The 17004-nt window shown below is 35.4% G+C and overlaps 3 protein-coding genes across 5 annotated transcripts; 1 reads left to right on the top strand and 2 right to left on the bottom strand.

Annotated features, from left to right (window-relative positions):
* Window positions 1-369: 369 nt before the first annotated feature.
* Window positions 370-3712, top strand: LOC130727864 (ornithine decarboxylase 1B, chloroplastic-like). The gene is made up of 2 exons (XM_057579133.1): window positions 370-1111; window positions 2705-3712. Exons 1-2 carry the CDS (start codon window positions 407-409, stop codon window positions 3485-3487), a joined length of 1488 nt encoding a protein of 495 aa, XP_057435116.1. The 5' UTR covers window positions 370-406; the 3' UTR covers window positions 3488-3712.
* Window positions 3713-4022: 310 nt separating this feature from the next.
* LOC130727862 (serine/threonine-protein kinase STY46-like) lies at window positions 4023-11878 on the bottom strand. Of its 3 annotated transcripts, XM_057579132.1 has the most exons (16): window positions 11362-11871; window positions 10877-10997; window positions 10411-10508; window positions 10148-10264; window positions 9283-9337; window positions 8827-8937; window positions 8511-8552; window positions 7786-7961; window positions 7606-7713; window positions 7448-7521; window positions 7172-7347; window positions 6822-6917; window positions 5875-5955; window positions 5314-5367; window positions 4402-4536; window positions 4023-4300 (listed from the first exon to the last, which is right to left on the bottom strand). In XM_057579132.1, exons 1-16 carry the CDS (start codon window positions 11547-11549, stop codon window positions 4295-4297), a joined length of 1638 nt encoding a protein of 545 aa, XP_057435115.1. In that variant the 5' UTR covers window positions 11550-11871; the 3' UTR covers window positions 4023-4294. The 3 variants fall into 3 exon arrangements, 2 of the variants coding, with proteins under 2 accessions (XP_057435115.1, XP_057435114.1); XM_057579131.1 differs by having other exon boundaries at window positions 4023-4536; window positions 11362-11874; XR_009015452.1 differs by lacking the exons at window positions 4023-4300; window positions 4402-4536 and adding an exon at window positions 6675-6749 and having other exon boundaries at window positions 5313-5367; window positions 11362-11878.
* A 2217-nt stretch (window positions 11879-14095) lies between these two features.
* On the bottom strand, window positions 14096-15792 carry LOC130732237 (high mobility group B protein 9-like). The gene is made up of 5 exons (XM_057584332.1): window positions 15606-15792; window positions 15299-15377; window positions 15031-15193; window positions 14653-14751; window positions 14096-14385 (listed from the first exon to the last, which is right to left on the bottom strand). The coding sequence occupies exons 1-5, from the start codon at window positions 15755-15757 to the stop codon at window positions 14219-14221; spliced, it is 660 nt and encodes a 219-aa protein (XP_057440315.1). The 5' UTR covers window positions 15758-15792; the 3' UTR covers window positions 14096-14218.
* Between the last annotated feature and the right edge of the window lie 1212 nt (window positions 15793-17004).

The raw sequence follows: 17004 nt of genomic DNA on the forward strand, positions 1-17004 counted from the left end.
GAGGTGATTTAGACACCCTATATATTATATCTCAACATATCACTCATTATATCTCCACTTAAGTTCCACTCACACTCCCCTTAAAGTGTAAATTGAGTGGAGAGAAGAGATAAAATAAAAGATTTAATGAGTAATATGATTAAAAGAGAAAAGAGAGATTGATAGAAAATGAATGTGAAAATAAAGTGAGAGTGTGAATAAATTATATATAACTCTTATCTATCTCATTTCTTCCTCTTATATTTTCTTTAATTATGTGTCCAAGGCAGAGTTTGAATTTAGGTGTGAATGAATTGTAATTGGAATGCTTATTACTAATTATAATACTTAATGGGCTACCTAATATCTGCGGTGGAAGCTGCAACAAGGATCACAATTTGTTCTTGTTTAATTTCCCATCACATTCATGTTCCTGTGGATATATTTTATATTCCGTCATGTTCTCATTTTCTTCACGTCGCTCCTCCATCCTGGATTTCACAATCACATACCCCCAGTCTATATATACACATGGATCCATCATTCGTATTATCCAACATCAGATCTTCCAATCAATTTCAAATACTCCTTTTGTTTTCTTTCACCTAGCTATACCTACCTATCTAGTACTAAGAGAAGCCAAACAATGCCTTCACTAGTCTCCGGGGAAATCCAAGCCAAAGATGCTGCCGAGTCTCTAAGCCTGAACCCAATTTTTAGTGCCTCAGGAGTGAAGGGAAAGCGAGTTACCGCATTGACCAAAGAATGTGACATGTCTCATCTCATTGAATCCATCATTGCTGACAAACCAGACATGGATTCTTCATTCAGCGTGCTTGATCTTGGGGTAGTCATGGAACTCATGGACAAGTGGGTCACCAAGTTCCCCACCGTTCAGCCTTTCTACGCCGTCAAGTGCAACCCCGACATCTCCCTCATCGGCGCCCTCGCCGCACTAGGCTCCAGCTTCGACTGCGCCAGCAAAGCTGAGATCCAAATCGTCTTGTCCCTCGGCATCTCACCGGACCGCATTGTCTACGCCAACCCGTGCAAATCCGAGTCCGACATCAAGTATGCCGCAACCGTCGGCGTCAACCTCGCAACCTATGACTCCGTGTACGAGGTTGACAAGGTACGAACAACTTTGATATATTCACACTCAACGTAAGTGCTAACAACGTACTCTTTTAATGACATTTCAACCAGTGTTATAAAACTCGGCTCGAACCGGCCGGTTCGACCGGTTGAGCCGAGAGCTAGACTGGTTCGAGCCGAGCATCGAATCGGCCATGCAAGCTGCCCGGTGTGAACCGGTCAACTCGGCCGGTTTTTATGATTAAACTGGAGACTCGGCCGGTCTCGGTTGAACCGGCCTTTTTTTTTTGAACAGAAATTTTTTTTTTCTTAGAACCGGCCTTTTTTTTTCCCTGCATTTTTTTTTGAACAGAGCACTTTTTTTTTCCTTAGAACCGGCCTTTTTTTTTTTTAACAGAGCACTTTTTTTTTCTTAGCATTTATTAGTTGCGAAAAAAATTTGGAAAAGTGTCTAGCTTGGATTCGAACCCATTCCCTCAAGATTCAATGCTGTGAACCTTACCACTAGGCTAGACAAGTGTTTTGATATAATGGTTACAATTAATTGTATTTATATAAACAAAAATAATACTATACAAATCTTTGACAAGTAAACATTAGTTTTTTTTTTGAACGAAAGTAAAGATTAGTGTTATTACACAAAATAACTAAAACACAACCCAACCATTATAATAATTACTTTTATATATATATATATATATATATTTAACAATAACTATTTCTTAACGTTATTTAACAATTGTTTCAAAAACGTTATTTAACAATAAGTTAAAATAATTATTTGTGTGTTTTTATTATGAAGTTATTAATTAATGTTAGTTAGTATTATTAATTCTTTTAATTTTTTAATATAGAATGAGTCAAGTTGTTCTGTATATAATTTCTTTGCAATGTCTTCTTGTCGTTTCTTTGAGGACAAATTAAAGAATATGAATAACAAGCTTTGGTGTTGTAAAAAATTGAAAAATTGAAAATCTTTTTAGCTAGCCTGAATCAGAAACTGGATTATATACAAGTTGTTTCATGTGCATATATCATTTGTTAGCTTATAATGTACAAGATCTTAGTTGTTTATTCTGTTTTAAACTTGTTTCTACGCTTTTTGTTGTGATTAAAGCGTAAAATCGATGTTGTTTGATGATGTTTAAAACTTACTTCAGTTATTTGTGAGTTGTGACATTTTGTTGTGGTAAAAAATTCCTTATTGCTTTTGTGTGTATGGTATTTTGTGACATTTTATTATGGTATTATGAATTTTTTTAATTTTTTTTAGTATCGACCGAGTTAAACGGTTCAACCAGTGACCCAGTGGTTGAACCATTGACTCATTGACCCAGTACCTCGACCGAGTCGATCACCGGTCCGAGTCTGATAACACTGATTTCAACACACCAATGATTTATTTATTTTTGAAAAGTCAACACATTTCTCCCACTTCCTAAAGAATTGTTGACTTTTCAAAATATAAATCAATCTAAATGAGTGTATTCAAGTGTGTCATTAAAAGAATGTGTTCCTAGCATTTCTCGCACATTCAAAAAAATTTATCTCATTTTCACATACTTTTTTCAATATCTCTTCATATCACATCATCTATCATATCTCTTAAGTTGAACGAATTATTTTTTAGGTACAAAAGTGGCACCCGAAATGCGAGTTGCTCCTCCGCATAAAGTATGACAGTGAAGGAGCATTGGCATCGCTCGGCGTCAAATACGGCGCGCTCCCTGAGGAAGTCCCGGAGCTTCTCAAAGCCGCTGAGGCGGCAGGCGTAAATGTGACTGGCGTGTCGTTCCACATTGGCAGCGGGGGAGCCGACCCGCTAGCCCTCTCCGGAGCTATCGAAGCCGCCAAGAGCGTCTTTGAGATGGCAAGCCATTTCGGAATGTCCAGGATGTCTATCCTCGACATCGGGGGTGGGTTCACCTGCGGACCAGAGCTGGACGTTGCGGCCACGAAGGTGAAGGCTGCAATTCTAGCCCACTTCGGAGACCACCAGGGTCTCGTGGTTATCGCAGAGCCTGGTCGTTACTTCACGGAAACGGCGTTCACGTTAGTTAGCAGGGTTATTGGGAAACGAGTTAGGGGAGAGTTGAGGGAGTATTGGATCAATGATGGAGTTTATGGATCTATCAGTAACATAATATATGACCACGCTACCATTAGGTGCGCACCACTAAGGCAAAAGAATCTCACGTGCGTGGATGCGAAGACCTACCCTACCACCGTGTTCGGACCCACATGCGATTGCATTGACATTGTTCTCAAGGATTACCAGCTACCAGAACTGCAGGTGAATGATTGGCTTGTGTTCCCGAATATGGGAGCTTATACTATTTCTTCAGGGACTAACTTCAATGGGTTTACTTCAGCAGTCAAACATGTCTATCTCGCATGTTCTGAACAATCCTAAACTAATGATGTTGTGAAACCAAAATAATAATGGCACTGGTGGTCTTGTAACTTTAGTGATCTCTCTTCTATGTATGTTTTGTATTGTATTCAATTGAATTCAACTACACATTGAATTCAATGGAGTAAGCTTTGGTGTCTTGATGTATATTTTCCGTTTGCCTTGTTACAAACGGGAAATCAAACACCTATATGATAAGAAATAAAATTTTGTTTTAGTGTTTTACCGTTGATATACTTCATACCTTATTCTGTTGGATTCTTTTTATTTCAAGCAAGTAAACTAGTATAGGCAACTGTTTTTGAATACAGTCAAAGGTAACAGGACAGTTTTATATAACATTCATATATCTTGGTGGTAGCTGTGATTATGAAATGTTCGCAGTTCCACCTTTCAAGAACCAATTCTAGCTTGAAAAGTGTGGAAATGTGAGAATGCTGGAGCAATGAAATTAAAAATCCCTTCTTTTAAAAAAATATATTTGGCAACACCTATCTAATTTGGGTTATTTATATATATTCACGCCGTCAAGAAATCTCCACCATGACAAGATTGGTCAGCTCATATATTTCATAAAAATCACTACTTTTTTGAAGTGCAATAGTTGTACATCAAGTTTATACTTTATACACACCTTGTCAATGGAATATCAACTTCATAATCATAAGTTAGAGGCCTAACCGCCTAAGCGTACGTAAAATGTCCAATGACGAACATATAACTTAAAATTGACTTCAATGATTATCTCGCTTGGTGAATAATCATTATCATGCAATCCCTTCGCCTTTACATTCCCTAGTGACCTGTTTAGAGCTTTTCAAAATGATGGGGGAGAAAGAAAATGCATCTTAGAAGCTCCATTCTTTTTAATTAAGTGACTCAAAATTAGTCATTATTTATTACCCTTGACATACCGTGTTGGTCATGTGCAGCAGAAATGCCAGAATTTCTGAGAAATTGGGTCTCAAAGATGGTTCTTGGTGCCAGCACCAGTGAAGCAATTCCACTAGCTTAGGATGAGTATGCTTTGGAATTTTAGGCCTTAAACCCTGCAATTTTTACACCATATCTTATTTAATTTCACAAAATGTGTGTGGCTTGGTAGCTTGAGCAACTAGAGTTTTCATGTGTCTTTTTTTATTCTCTAATATATATAGGAGTCATTTCTAATCAAGACATGCAAAGTAAGTTCGCATCTTCAACCAACTCCACGTACTCATGCATATCAAGTGCATGATTGGATACACGATAAAAAGCTACAATGAAACCAAAACTATGATGGACAGACGCAAAAGATAATTCACTGTGATTTTGGCTTCATTGTTCAAGGTTTTCAAAGTTCGAAATGTGAAGCGATCTGTTCAAGTTTCTGTTGCAAACACATGCTAAGAGCATCTTCAATGCTAGGTTCTTAGTTCTTAACACTATTTATGTGGGCTCGTACTGCCACATGTGCTTAAGCAACTCTTTACAGATTTTGATTCAACCATGAGTTCTTGGTTCTTAGTTCTTAGCACTATCGATCTGGTCCCACAATACCATTATATTAATAATATTTTTATTTTCATATAATTACTTAAATTAAATCAGTTAATGAATGAGAGAAAAAAAATTAATTTTTTATGCTAAGAACTCAAAAAGTAAAACTTCTTATATAAGAACTAGTTCTTGAAATAAGAACTAATAACTCTACGTCAGCCCCCTCTAATGGTTAAGAACTTACTTCTTAGTTCTTAGCTCATAAATAGGAACTAAAAACCTTGCATATTGGAGAGATGCTCTAAGAAGTAAGAGGTGCATGTGAAATTTAGCAGTGAAGGAAATACCTTCTGGACCACTCCAACTGCTGCTTGCAATGGGGACAAATGGTCATAAGGAAGCTGATATTCAGTCATAAAACATGGATGTGTGAGTTATGGGCAACAGTAACAATAACTGAACTAAAACAAAACAAAACAAAAAAGTTCTAAATATTCTTCATCCCTCTTTTTATCCTCTGTTTCTGTTAAATACATTGTTGCTCAATTTAAACCATTGACACTATCATTCCTTACTCTTCCCTATGCGAAATTTGTATTTTACCCATTAGTCCTATCTGACTTAATGTGGTCAACAATGGCTGGAAATTAACTTCTGAATAGCACAGAATTCAGTCTCAGTACATAATCTAGCTAGTTGCATTGAAGGATATATTGCAGTACTATGTGTCAAGGAGGGTCTTCAATTGAAAGGCACAAAAGTCTTGCAAGTCATTTCTAAGCTCAATCCTAATTGAAAATCGAAAGGATAATATAAATTTACAAAGTAGAGAGCGTAAGTTTTCAATTGGACATGAAATGGTTAGAGTTTAACTCTAGGCTAAGAGTGAAAAGTGCAGAAAGCGTTACCTTTCCTGTTAGCAGCTCCCAAAGAACAATGGCAAAGCTGAAGACATCGGCTTTGTGATCATATGGTTTATGTCCAATAACCTTCCATAAGTCAAGGAAATCACAGGTTAATTATAATCAATTCAATGAGAAGTAGAAGGAAAACAAGAGATGCAATTCTACAAGATGACTTACTTAACCAATTAAAGCAACCATAGGTAAAGATCAAACAGAACCAACCAGTTGAACCAAAAATCAGTCAGGTGCATTGGTCTATTACTCTATTTGACTCCAAAATTAGCTTGTTTCAAAACCAGTGAAACTAAGTGAAAAAAACCAGCTGAACTGGATCAAAATCGGTAAAGTTGCTCAAAAATTGTAGTGAAGAACTAACTTGAACCGGTCAATCTTAAAATTTTCAATTTTTTTAGTTTATTGAAATATTTTAATTTTAAAAATGAAGTTTTAAAGCAAATAAAAGGCTGATGACAAGTTGTAATTACGTATATATGATATAATAATTTTACTGTTGAACCATTGATACGTGAATCAATATCTTTACTAATTCAATGATCGGTTCAGTTTTTATAACAATGATAACGACATTTTTAGGTTCAACCGACCCGAGAAAAAATTAAAGAGCAATAGCCTACCTTTATCTTTTACTGAAAGATTATCACATTTCTTTCTTGTTTTAAAGTGGGGGGAGGGGGTTTTACAAAATGGGGGATAAAAGTAATTGTTATTATCCATCTGAGAAGCACATAAGCAATCAAGAAATCAAGTTAGCTTTAACAGATGTTCAAGTTCCAGCTATTTACTGCTCATCATAAAAAGCCTTCATTCTCATTCCAAGGCAGCCTATTGTATCCTTAAACTGCCTCATTCATCCATGCCTGTAAGTTATAAAATTCAAAAAATTCAAGGAGTAATCAACACCATTGCAGTACTTATAAATATATACCGACCTCTGGAGCCATCCACCGATAAGTACCAGTTTCTGCAGTCATAATACCAGGTTGATTGTACACTTTGGCTACACCAAAATCAGCAACCTTAACTACCTGTTGGAAAAGTTTTTCAGCAACCAAAATGGTAGGTGAAATGCTAATTTATGCTTTGAAAAGTGCTAGGTGAAAACACATGTAGCAGACAAAAAATTTAAACAGAACTAGCAAAATCATAAAGCATATGAATTTTTAAGCTCTGTCTCAAGAATTTCAAAATTCACTGTAGATCATCAATTACATGAAATCTTATAGCATCTAAGTATAGACTTGTACTATGTTTTCAACTTGTATGCACAATGTATACTTACCCCATTCTCATCTATCAAGAGATTAGCCGTTTTGAGGTCCCGATGTATGATACCACACTGATGCAAATATTCCATTCCTTTGGAAACATCAATCGCTACTTTGAGCAAAGATGGAAGAGCAAGGACAGTCTTATGTAAATGCAGAAAGTCATACATACTTCCGCCTGACAAATATTCTGAGAAAAAAAAAAGATGCATTGTGATTAATAAAATTTCTCACAATAGATTGATATTGCAATCAATAAGCAAAGTTTAACTAGGAAAGACAGATTTTACCTGTGATAAGGTTAAGGTTTGGGGGCTTTGTACAAGCACCAACAAATTTGACAACATTCTTATGCTGAACTTTACTGCAAATGTAAAATTTGAAAAGGCCATGAGTTGGTCATAGATTATAAATAATTATTATTATTTCAATGGAAGTTGTGATAAACCTTAGGATGTAGACTTCCTGAGCAAACTCCTTCCTTATATCATCGTTCAAATTCTCATCCTTAAGGACCTTGATAGCCACATCTTGATTACAGAACGTGCCTTTATACCTGCCTCAACTTATCAGTAACTCAATAAGTACTGACTCAAACATATCAAGGAAATGAAATGACAATACTCACAAGTCACTGAAAGGTCCTGATGCAATTTTCTTTTCAAGTCTCAAGCACTTAGGATCAATTTTTGAGATGTCATTTTCACAATCAGGTAAATTTGCATGTCTAGAGCTAAAGTCCATCTCGGTTTTCCCTTGCTCTGCAAGAGGAAGACTGCCATTTTCTTTCAACTGTGGTTGCTTCTGGATTTCCACCAAAAACATAATTTAAAAAGTCCTCTATTAATAGTGGTAGAGGGAAGATGCAAGCAACGCTTAATTCATTTACTTAAATTATTGCATGAAGTAAACATTAATCCAGAGCATTTATAACTTCTAGTTAACCGAAACTAAAGAGAAAACTTGTTACACTTTTAATGTGTGAACATGTTTACAGTGACCAGCTATTGCCATTAACTCGGGAAACTGAAAAATTACCATCAATCGGGCCCAAGCAACTACTACCATAAACAACATATGGAATTTAGGGCCAAATCAAAAGATGAATGCCAGGGGCAAGGAGACAACACTGATCTTTTTCAGTATAAGTAAATCCGTGTTTTTATTTGCACATCATTTTTACATTTTTGAAAAGAATGAGGTCAAGTAGAAGATACGATTGTTTATTTTGTTATTTAAAAGATAAATTTTATTAAAATTATGAGTAAATAACATTCTTGCAGGCAAAACAAGATCTTAAAACGCATCCATTAAAGTAAACATGTAAATACAAGTAGCATAGAGAGGGCCTACCTTGAGTTTTTGAGCTAGCACATGTTTCAATTTCTCTGTCTCCTGCAAATTTCAACCATCGACATTTGTCAAGTAAACTTGTTACAAAGAAGTGATAGACAATAATAGAGTTCAATTGTATATTTTGCATTCTTCTTTGAGAAGTATCAATGGCACATACTGTTTAAGTAAGAGTTATCAAGTTGTCAAAATTAGAAGGAATTATATATGCAATTTGATTCAGACATTTTTCAATTGAGTTCCATGAGAGAAGCTAACTTCCGTCCATACTAATCTCAAATGATTGAACTACTGTGAGGAAAAATGAGGAAAATACCTCAACTGGCCAACCACCAACAGCAAAAACATCCAATGAATAGCCATCCAATGTGGAAAAAGCATGTGCTTCTTGAATGTCAAGCCCAGTCTCAGACAGTAAGCAAGTCAGCTGCATTTATTTTTAAGGCAAAGAGAGCTATCAACAAACAATGGCGTTGCAAATAATTATTGTAAGTGTGTAATTAATTAATGATTAAAAGGTATAATTCCTCTCTATTGTAATTTTTAAGGATTTGATCTTAATTATTTGTTCCACTAAAATATATCTTATGAGTGTAATTAGATTTTGTACTTCCTAGCAAGCCTCCAAAGGCTCATCAGTCAGGATTGTAGTGCAAAACACATAATACACAGGAACTATTCTACAAAATTTCTGAAAAATCAGGAAAAAAATAGAAAACTGAAGTGCATAGGTTTTCCACATTGCACTACAACAATAATATCATCTAACTACCTGACTGAGAAGTTTTGGCTTGTCATTTGTTGAAATTGTGATTTCATGCATAGGCCTGCCGTAAGTATTAATGAAAAGTAATTAGCAGAAACAAAAGTTTCAAATAATCAAATACTAACAAATATCACTATTTTTATTGACATATTGAGAAAATGGGCAAAAAGGAAAATTAAGAAATTATAAATGAAGGAAATGTTAGAAACTCAAAGAAAGGAGATAGAAAAATTAACAGAACGAATTAAAAGAATGGAAGTGTATTATTAAAAACTAAACAGAAAATGGAGAATTAGAATTTAGAACTCTCGTCAAGGGTTTCTCCTGCAGTGCACTAAATGAATCCCCCTAATTTGGTTCGCAGGAATTTATCTTACCAGTTGCTTCCCACTACTAATGGACTAATTGTTAAAATGTTAGCACACATTTCAATGTGGTTGATGCTATTCCATGTATCTAGGCTCATTTGGTTCAACGGATGTTCAAGGTTTGAGAACGCGTATTCAAGCACAGCATGACAGAGTAATTGCCTTTATTCTTGAAAATTGAACTGAAAATGAATAATAGAATTCTCCCCAAGGGTTTCATTTTATAAAGGATCTCCCATTTTTGCTCTCCAACAATCAAATGCACTAAAGGAATCCCCCAAATTCAATTTGCATATTTATCTAACCAATGCCTTATAAAGAAGTAACTAATCTAACTAACTAATGGATTGACTGACTAAAGAGAAGTTGTTCTTATGTTGTACTAACTATATATCCTAACCAGAGGTGCAGATATTTAAATGAAAGACATCTTTAAACAAAAGAATAGAACATTAAGTCATTAAGAACAAAAAGGTACTAAGGAAAAATAAAGATTATTTTACCGAGCATAGGGTGTAACAATATTCAAATAGTTATCCTTATCCCGAACTTGTAATGGACTCGCACCAACTGCGAGTTCCATGTTAGCTGATGAACCAAAGGCCGGGGGAGAATGGAAGCTAAGAAACCATGAAAGAGATAAGCAAGAGTTGGAAAAGTTGAATAGACCAATCTATAAGACATAAAGATAGGTGATAAGTATAAAGAACAATAGTACTGTATAAAGAAAGGAGAAAAGCAAGTAAATGTTCACATAATCACATACCTCATGTCACCTGGAATATCAGAATCCTGAGGACAAACTTTAGTTCGTGAGTTTGAATGAAAGGATTTACTAGAATGCACACCAGAAGCAGAACGAACCTGCATAAAAGATATATTGTCAAAATCTAGCAAATCAATTGGCTAATGCTGGTAAGATCAAAGCTTCCATAGCCTGATAAAATGAAGAAATTAATTTTCTAGATACTAATGAAATCAGAACATAATAATTTCCTCAAAAGGATGTATGAAATGTCTAACTAACAATAACCATCTACTTTCTGACCACGGAGAAAGGAAAGCATTTAGAGGCTAAAACTTTATCTAGTTCAGGCAACATGTTTGGATCAGATTGTATTTCCTCAGAATCAATTATGTCACTCAAATGCTACTCAGAGAAGCTTCTTTACATAATTGATTTTGACTTTAGAATCAAGTGTAGTAAGATTTCTAAACATGCACTAAACTACCTGAACAAGACGGACTTCAACTGCAGGTCCGGTTGTTGTAGCCGGGTTTCGTGCCATGTGCAGTAACCTTTTGTGCATAAGAACATCTTGAGCCCTCTCTACATTCATATCCAAGGCATACCTATCATAAAAAATCAAAATAAAAAGTGGTTAAATATGACAATAAGCATTTATCACATAAGCTAATTGGAGAAATTGATTGCTGAAAATAAGTTATATGTTAGTATAAGCTCTTATTCATACGCTAATCTGAACAGCTTATAGGTTAGGTCATAAACTATTTACTTAAGTTCTCTCAAACATAACTTGCATAAACGCGTATGCTATAAGATAAACTCAACTAAGCTTGTCGAAATGGAGTTGAAGTAACAAACACACCTTTGTACCCAATCTAATCACAAAAAATAAGCTCTTTTCTCCTCGTTTCTTTTCAAATTTTACTTGAAACAAAAAGTTACAGAGCAGGAACATGAGTTTCAGGGTACCTAGTGGGAAGTCGATGGAAATGCGCCCAAAGTTCATCCTCAAAACCAGGAACCAAAGCCTCAGGGACATTCAATTCCCTGAGTCGAATAAGAACCTCACTGTACACTTCAACCTTCTGCCAATCCTTTCTACTTTGATTCCACCCAGAATCGAAAACTCTGCTACAGAAACTCTCTGTATCTCCCATATATATGTTTACTACAGATTCTGCCTCACCAAAACCCACCGATATGGGACTTCATTCAAAACTCAAAAGTAGAAAACACACAAAACCCTTCATAGTCATAGCTGAGGTTCAAGTTCTATACAACAACAACATAAAATCTTCAAAAGCACTGAGGGAGCGCAATGCACACAAAGTCAATGTATACAAGGAGATATTGCTTTGTTGCTTGTATCACCTGTTCTTGTCCAAGATTCTACTACATTTATATATTGTTTTGACGATTAACACAAGAAATCTTTATGCTTTGCTTATGTAATCCTTTGATGGCATCATTCACCACCACCCACCAAATACTAGCGCCCCTTGTTTCTCTCGCTGAGCTGAACATCACAGTCAGACACAACTAAGAAACTTTATATATTTCTTGTGTTATTTAAATCTGGTTCGGCAAATCATCACTCTTGCTTATTAAGGAGACAGAAGCTATCTTATACTAGTAGTAGTTCTTTATTAATTTACCCCACTAATCATGAAATCAATCTTTGTCTCCTGACTCTGAATTCTCCCACTATTCTTTATAAATTTTAGTGTGGGCTGGTTACATTGCATAAACTTTTTTACAAGCGTTTATCAAAGAAGAAGCTTTATTATATAACTGTAAACATCATCAAAAGAAAGCCTTTTTTTTGTGTCAAAGAATTCATTAATACTTGGGGCAAGCTTAAAGAGGAGAGCAAAGCCCAAGATTACAACAATTCAACAAGGCTATCTAAATAAAAGGCCCAATCTGAACAAGTCTGCCTATTCACTCTAACACGCTAAAAAACTAAATAATGTTGTATAACATAGTGCGTTTGGGTAAGATTGACAACTTAATAAATGTGTTACCTCATGGTGGCAACATGAGAGGTATACTTAGCAATTATAGGATTCATTAGCCAAAATATAATAGAGGAAACTGGATATATTACAATCGCAACCTTGAGACATTTTTTAATTTGATTTCTTTCTTCCTTTAAATTGCTCATGCTTACAAACAACCAATCCAATCAATGATTCACCTATACAATAATTTCATGTCCTTAATTAGTTTGATAACTATGATTCTTTTTGTATTACTTTTGCTATAGGGCACACTTGCTCTTTGTGTGTTTTTTTAAAGGAACATGTTTAAAGTAGAGGCGTTGGAATCTGCACAATCATATTCATCGTTCGCCGACTACGGTTTCTATATGTTACATTCTCTGTTGCCAATAAACCTCAACAACCAAAGTCATATCACAAATAACAATAATTTACTGGACCACTTAATCCAAATATTGCATCTAAAATAATTTATGAGTACCACATTTTTTTGGATAAGTCGAAAAACTTATATTAAAAGTTAGCATAAGGGGTGCTACACCAAATACAAAGTAAGAAATCAGGAAAAGAAAAACAAGCCAGATAGCATCAGTAAAAACTGAAGCTAAAGTGGACAGTGAGAAATACAAGTAGGTAGATAAGAAGTGAAAACTGGTTCCTAGTGCATAGTGCAGCACACTTAATACAAATCTCCATATATCATAATAGTTTATCAAACCATTGACCCAGTTAAGTAAACAGCTCCTTTTTCCCTTACAATTCCGGCATCATGGTAGCAGCCCAACCAATTTATGCAGTAAAGAGCCAAGCGATGGGTTGCTCCAAACCACCAAAATTTAGGACCCACCCACAGAAATTCCAAGCATTCATTGTAAATATAATTGGACCACCAAGATCTGCATAAAAAAAAACCAGTTACAGAGAATGCAAACATAAAACCGGATTGGACTTCCATTCAAAGAGTGAATCATAAAAGCCACCCAATTTTACTCTAGCCCAATTCCATGAATGCAACTGAATCAACTCCAAAATCTGTACCTGGTCCACCTTGTCGTTCTGAAATACAACCTCATTGCGTGCTGGCCACAACATCCAAGTGCAAGCAAACCAAATTGTTAACTCTCCCTTTCTCTGTGCATTGTTTTTGCCTTGTCCAGGGAACTGGACACAAAAACAGCAGGTGTAAACTCGTTTCCTACACCCACTTGCAGAAGGGGCATAATGCATCCAGGGTTCTGAATCACATGCCACTTTCTTAGGTTACCCTTACTTTGAATTCGACCCGAAATCAAATGTCAAGCAAATGGTTTGACATTTGAAGAACATGTACTTCCCAAATTGAAGTAAATCATTGGTCTGGTCCTCCTGCAAAAAAGAGTAAGTAGATTTAACTGTAAAAGATCCGTCACAACTTGACAACCATGAGCATTGGTTCGGGAATCCTTCCTGAAGTCTGATTCAATTTATGGGTACCACATAGTTCACCATATTAACACTGTAAAACAAATAAGATGACACAATATTTCAGATGAGGCAAACTATGTGGGCCCCGCTATATCTTCTCTATCCCCTGCAAGTAACTTCTATAACCCATATTGATTTTTCAATATGTGGAGCAAAGAGGTCAAACCAATGCCATATTGTCATTGATATGGACCTAATAAGAAAAACGCAGTTGATTGATTAAACAAAATGATGGGTTTGGTTCCCGGTGATAAACCGTGATAGTTTTCAAGAAAAAGCAAAAAGCAAAATAGTTTTACATAGTTTAGTTCAGTGGATCATTATCCACAACAACAATATAGAAATTTTAAAAAGTCTTCAGATTATACAACTCCAGTCACAGCCACTCTGGATGATGGAGGAGGAACTGTTTCCTCTGGATGGAAAATCACCCCTCTCAGAACCTCCGAACCCAGCTTCACAGACACTAAATAGCCACAATCAATTTTTTCTTCAATTGTTCCCTCTCCATAGCGGGGGTATCCCTTAGCTGCAATTCAGCATCAAAAACAATTTCAACTTACACTTCATGTTACTAATAACAATTCCAATTGATTGCTTAATTTTGACTGTGAAAGTGTAAGCATCTTGACAAATTAGTCGCTATAGGAACAAAATACTCTTGTCATCCTGATTGTGTCAAATATTGAATCGGTCAGTAAGTCTGATACTTAACACAATCATAGACGGCTCTTTCACGGTCGAAATTGAGTATTCACTCTACTCTTATCTGAGTTGAGATGTTTCAATTATGTACCTTCAACATTGGATTCAGGGCCATTGTTTGCATGCTTAGGTGCATACTCCGCAAGAGCTAGATCAGGTTTCCCCGAGGAGCTGCTACCAGAAAGTACATCTGCAATGCAATAAAATTGGGTAATTCGTTTACATTTAAGTAGTTTCATCATATGCAAATGAATAAAACAACAAGAAAATAAACTGTTACAACATAAGAAAAAAGAAAAACACAAATGGACCCTGTGATTGAGATAGGTTGACATGTCTTAAAATTTAAGTCGTCCAATTGGATCACCACAGATTGACTCAAACTCAGTGACTGCGTGAATGTAGGGATACATTCCCTGTAGAGAATCCATTTCCAAAAAACAGAGAGTGAATGAATTCAGTACAGTACCTGCAGGAGGAGTAATAGGACCCTGGACCTTAAAGAAGTGAACTTGTTCAAAATCGTAGAGGAGATTCCAATAGTGCTTCTTGAGCACATAAGAAGCACTTGTGGTGGTAGTAGAGAAATTGAACACACTACCCACCTCCCTCCATTTCTTCTCAGCAACCACCTGTACATCAAAACATGCATCATCCACAAACCACAAATTGTTTATTTTTTATTTAATCAAAAATTAAAAAAAAATTATGAAAACTGAGTGGATAATGGAGCCCACCTTCTCATAACCGCTCCTCCTGGTAACCTCCACGTAAAGGGTGTGCAAATCCAGCTTCCTACCTCCAATCACGGGAATCCTTGACAAGATGATGAGGGCAAAATGGTCCAAGTAAAATTACAACATAATTTTTTGAAAAAAAATCTAATTTTTCACGAATCGAAGCGACAAAAGCTAAACAGTTTAAACAGATACCAGAAAAATCTAAACTCAACAAAATCAAAATCACACATCCATACAATGCAATGATGATGTTAATGCGAAGAAAAAATCCAATAATCAGAGAAATGAAAAAATGGAAGCTTACATGTACTTGGAACCCATGTGAAAGTGAAATTGTTTGAGAGTGTCCAAGAAGAGCTTAGCATCATTGACGATGACCTCATGAGAGGCGAGAGGAGGAGGGTAGAGCTTTCCATCATCACCTCCGCTTCCGATGGTTCTCGTCGCCGATGACATTCGGAGTACAACACAAAAAAAAGGGAAGAAGTGACAGAAAGATTAGAGATGGAAGGGAGGGAGTGTGTGTTTGATGTGAGGAAGAGTAGTAAATTTATAGGACTAGGAGGAAGGTGAAAAGGGAATGATAATATTGAGATACTCAAAGCAATTAAGGAGATGGTTTGCCGTGTGTGGGGGAACGGTTACGCTGCAGAAGAAGCCTCTTTATTTCTGTCATTAACCTTGGTTCAAAGTCCTAAGTTAAGGCCTTGGTATTTAATTTGTAGTATTTAATATTTATTAAATATTTATTACTATACTAAAGTATAGTATTAATTATTATCTCTATCTCTTTTTTCTTTTGTTTCTTTTTGCTGCTGCAATTTCCATTGTGGTGTTATTGGCAGAGTTCTGATGATGCTTACTTGTCTGTCTGTGTCAAGCTTCCAAGTTCCATGCGTTGACATGCAATTGTGCTTTCTGACTGCCCTGCTCTTCAATGTTGAACCTGAAACGTATATGCACTGCATCAAAGAATCAATTGGTTCTTTTTTTTATAAGCATCAATTGGTTCATGTACATACATGTACCTTAATGTATCCAATGGTTTCTTTTTATTTTTTTTTGAAAAATAAAGGATTATATATTATTATCCACAAAAAAACCCCTAAGAAAATTAATGTATCCAATGGTTTCTATTGGATTTTTTTAGAAAAAAATAATGTGTGTTTGGAAAGAAAATTAAATGGACTGATATTTAATGTGAGATTACATTAAATATTTTCATATGTATTATCTCTATTTCAAAATAATGAAAGAAAAAAAAAACATATTAAGAAATGTAATAATTAATAGGCTTAATACATCAAAAGACCCCTGAAATTGTAAAGGAAATCAGTTCCAGGACCTGAAAAAATTTCTCATCAAATTGGGTCCCTAAGAAATTTTTTTTAATTCAATTAAGGACAAATGTTGCCAAACTTCAATTTTATCCTAGTCAGAAATTCCACGTGGCATTTTTTTTTAATTAAAAAATTAAAAAACTTTATTTTTTAATTCCAACTCATTTATTTAAGCAGAAAAAATAAAATCCATAATTTAAATAAAATCCCTAATCCAATAATCCCTTAACTAATTATAACCTAATTTTCTCTCTAAATCCATTTCTTCTTCTTCCAAGTCCAGATCCAGGATCTGCGAAATTATCTCCTCTGTTAGTTGTTTGCATGAGTGACAGAACTCGATCCTTCTTCCTTCTTTTATCA

The sequence above is a fragment of the Lotus japonicus genome, chromosome 1, assembly GCF_012489685.1.
Source record: "Lotus japonicus ecotype B-129 chromosome 1, LjGifu_v1.2".
NCBI classification, from domain to species: domain Eukaryota; kingdom Viridiplantae; phylum Streptophyta; class Magnoliopsida; order Fabales; family Fabaceae; genus Lotus; species Lotus japonicus.

Bases quoted from the DNA above. Each gene is read 5' to 3' on its own strand.
- LOC130727864 (XM_057579133.1), top strand. From the start codon at position 407: ATGTTCCTGTGGATATATTTTATATTCCGTCATGTTCTCATTTTCTTC. The intron at 1,112-2,704 runs GTACGAACAACT...ATTATTTTTTAG, and splicing joins CCGTGTACGAGGTTGACAAG to GTACAAAAGTGGCACCCGAA.
- LOC130727862 (XM_057579131.1), bottom strand. From the start codon at position 11,549: ATGGGAGATACAGAGAGTTTCTGTAGCAGAGTTTTCGATTCTGGGTGG. The intron at 8,553-8,826 runs GTATTTTCCTCA...TGAAATTTGCAG, and splicing joins TTGGTGGTTGGCCAGTTGAG to GAGACAGAGAAATTGAAACA. The intron at 7,348-7,447 runs GTAAAATCTGTC...TTTTTTTCTCAG, and splicing joins AAACCTTAACCTTATCACAG to AATATTTGTCAGGCGGAAGT.
- LOC130732237 (XM_057584332.1), bottom strand. From the start codon at position 15,757: ATGTCATCGGCGACGAGAACCATCGGAAGCGGAGGTGATGATGGAAAG. The intron at 15,378-15,605 runs GTAAGCTTCCAT...CATCTTGTCAAG, and splicing joins CACATGGGTTCCAAGTACAT to GATTCCCGTGATTGGAGGTA. The intron at 14,386-14,652 runs GTACATAATTGA...GCTGAATTGCAG, and splicing joins CCCTGAATCCAATGTTGAAG to CTAAGGGATACCCCCGCTAT.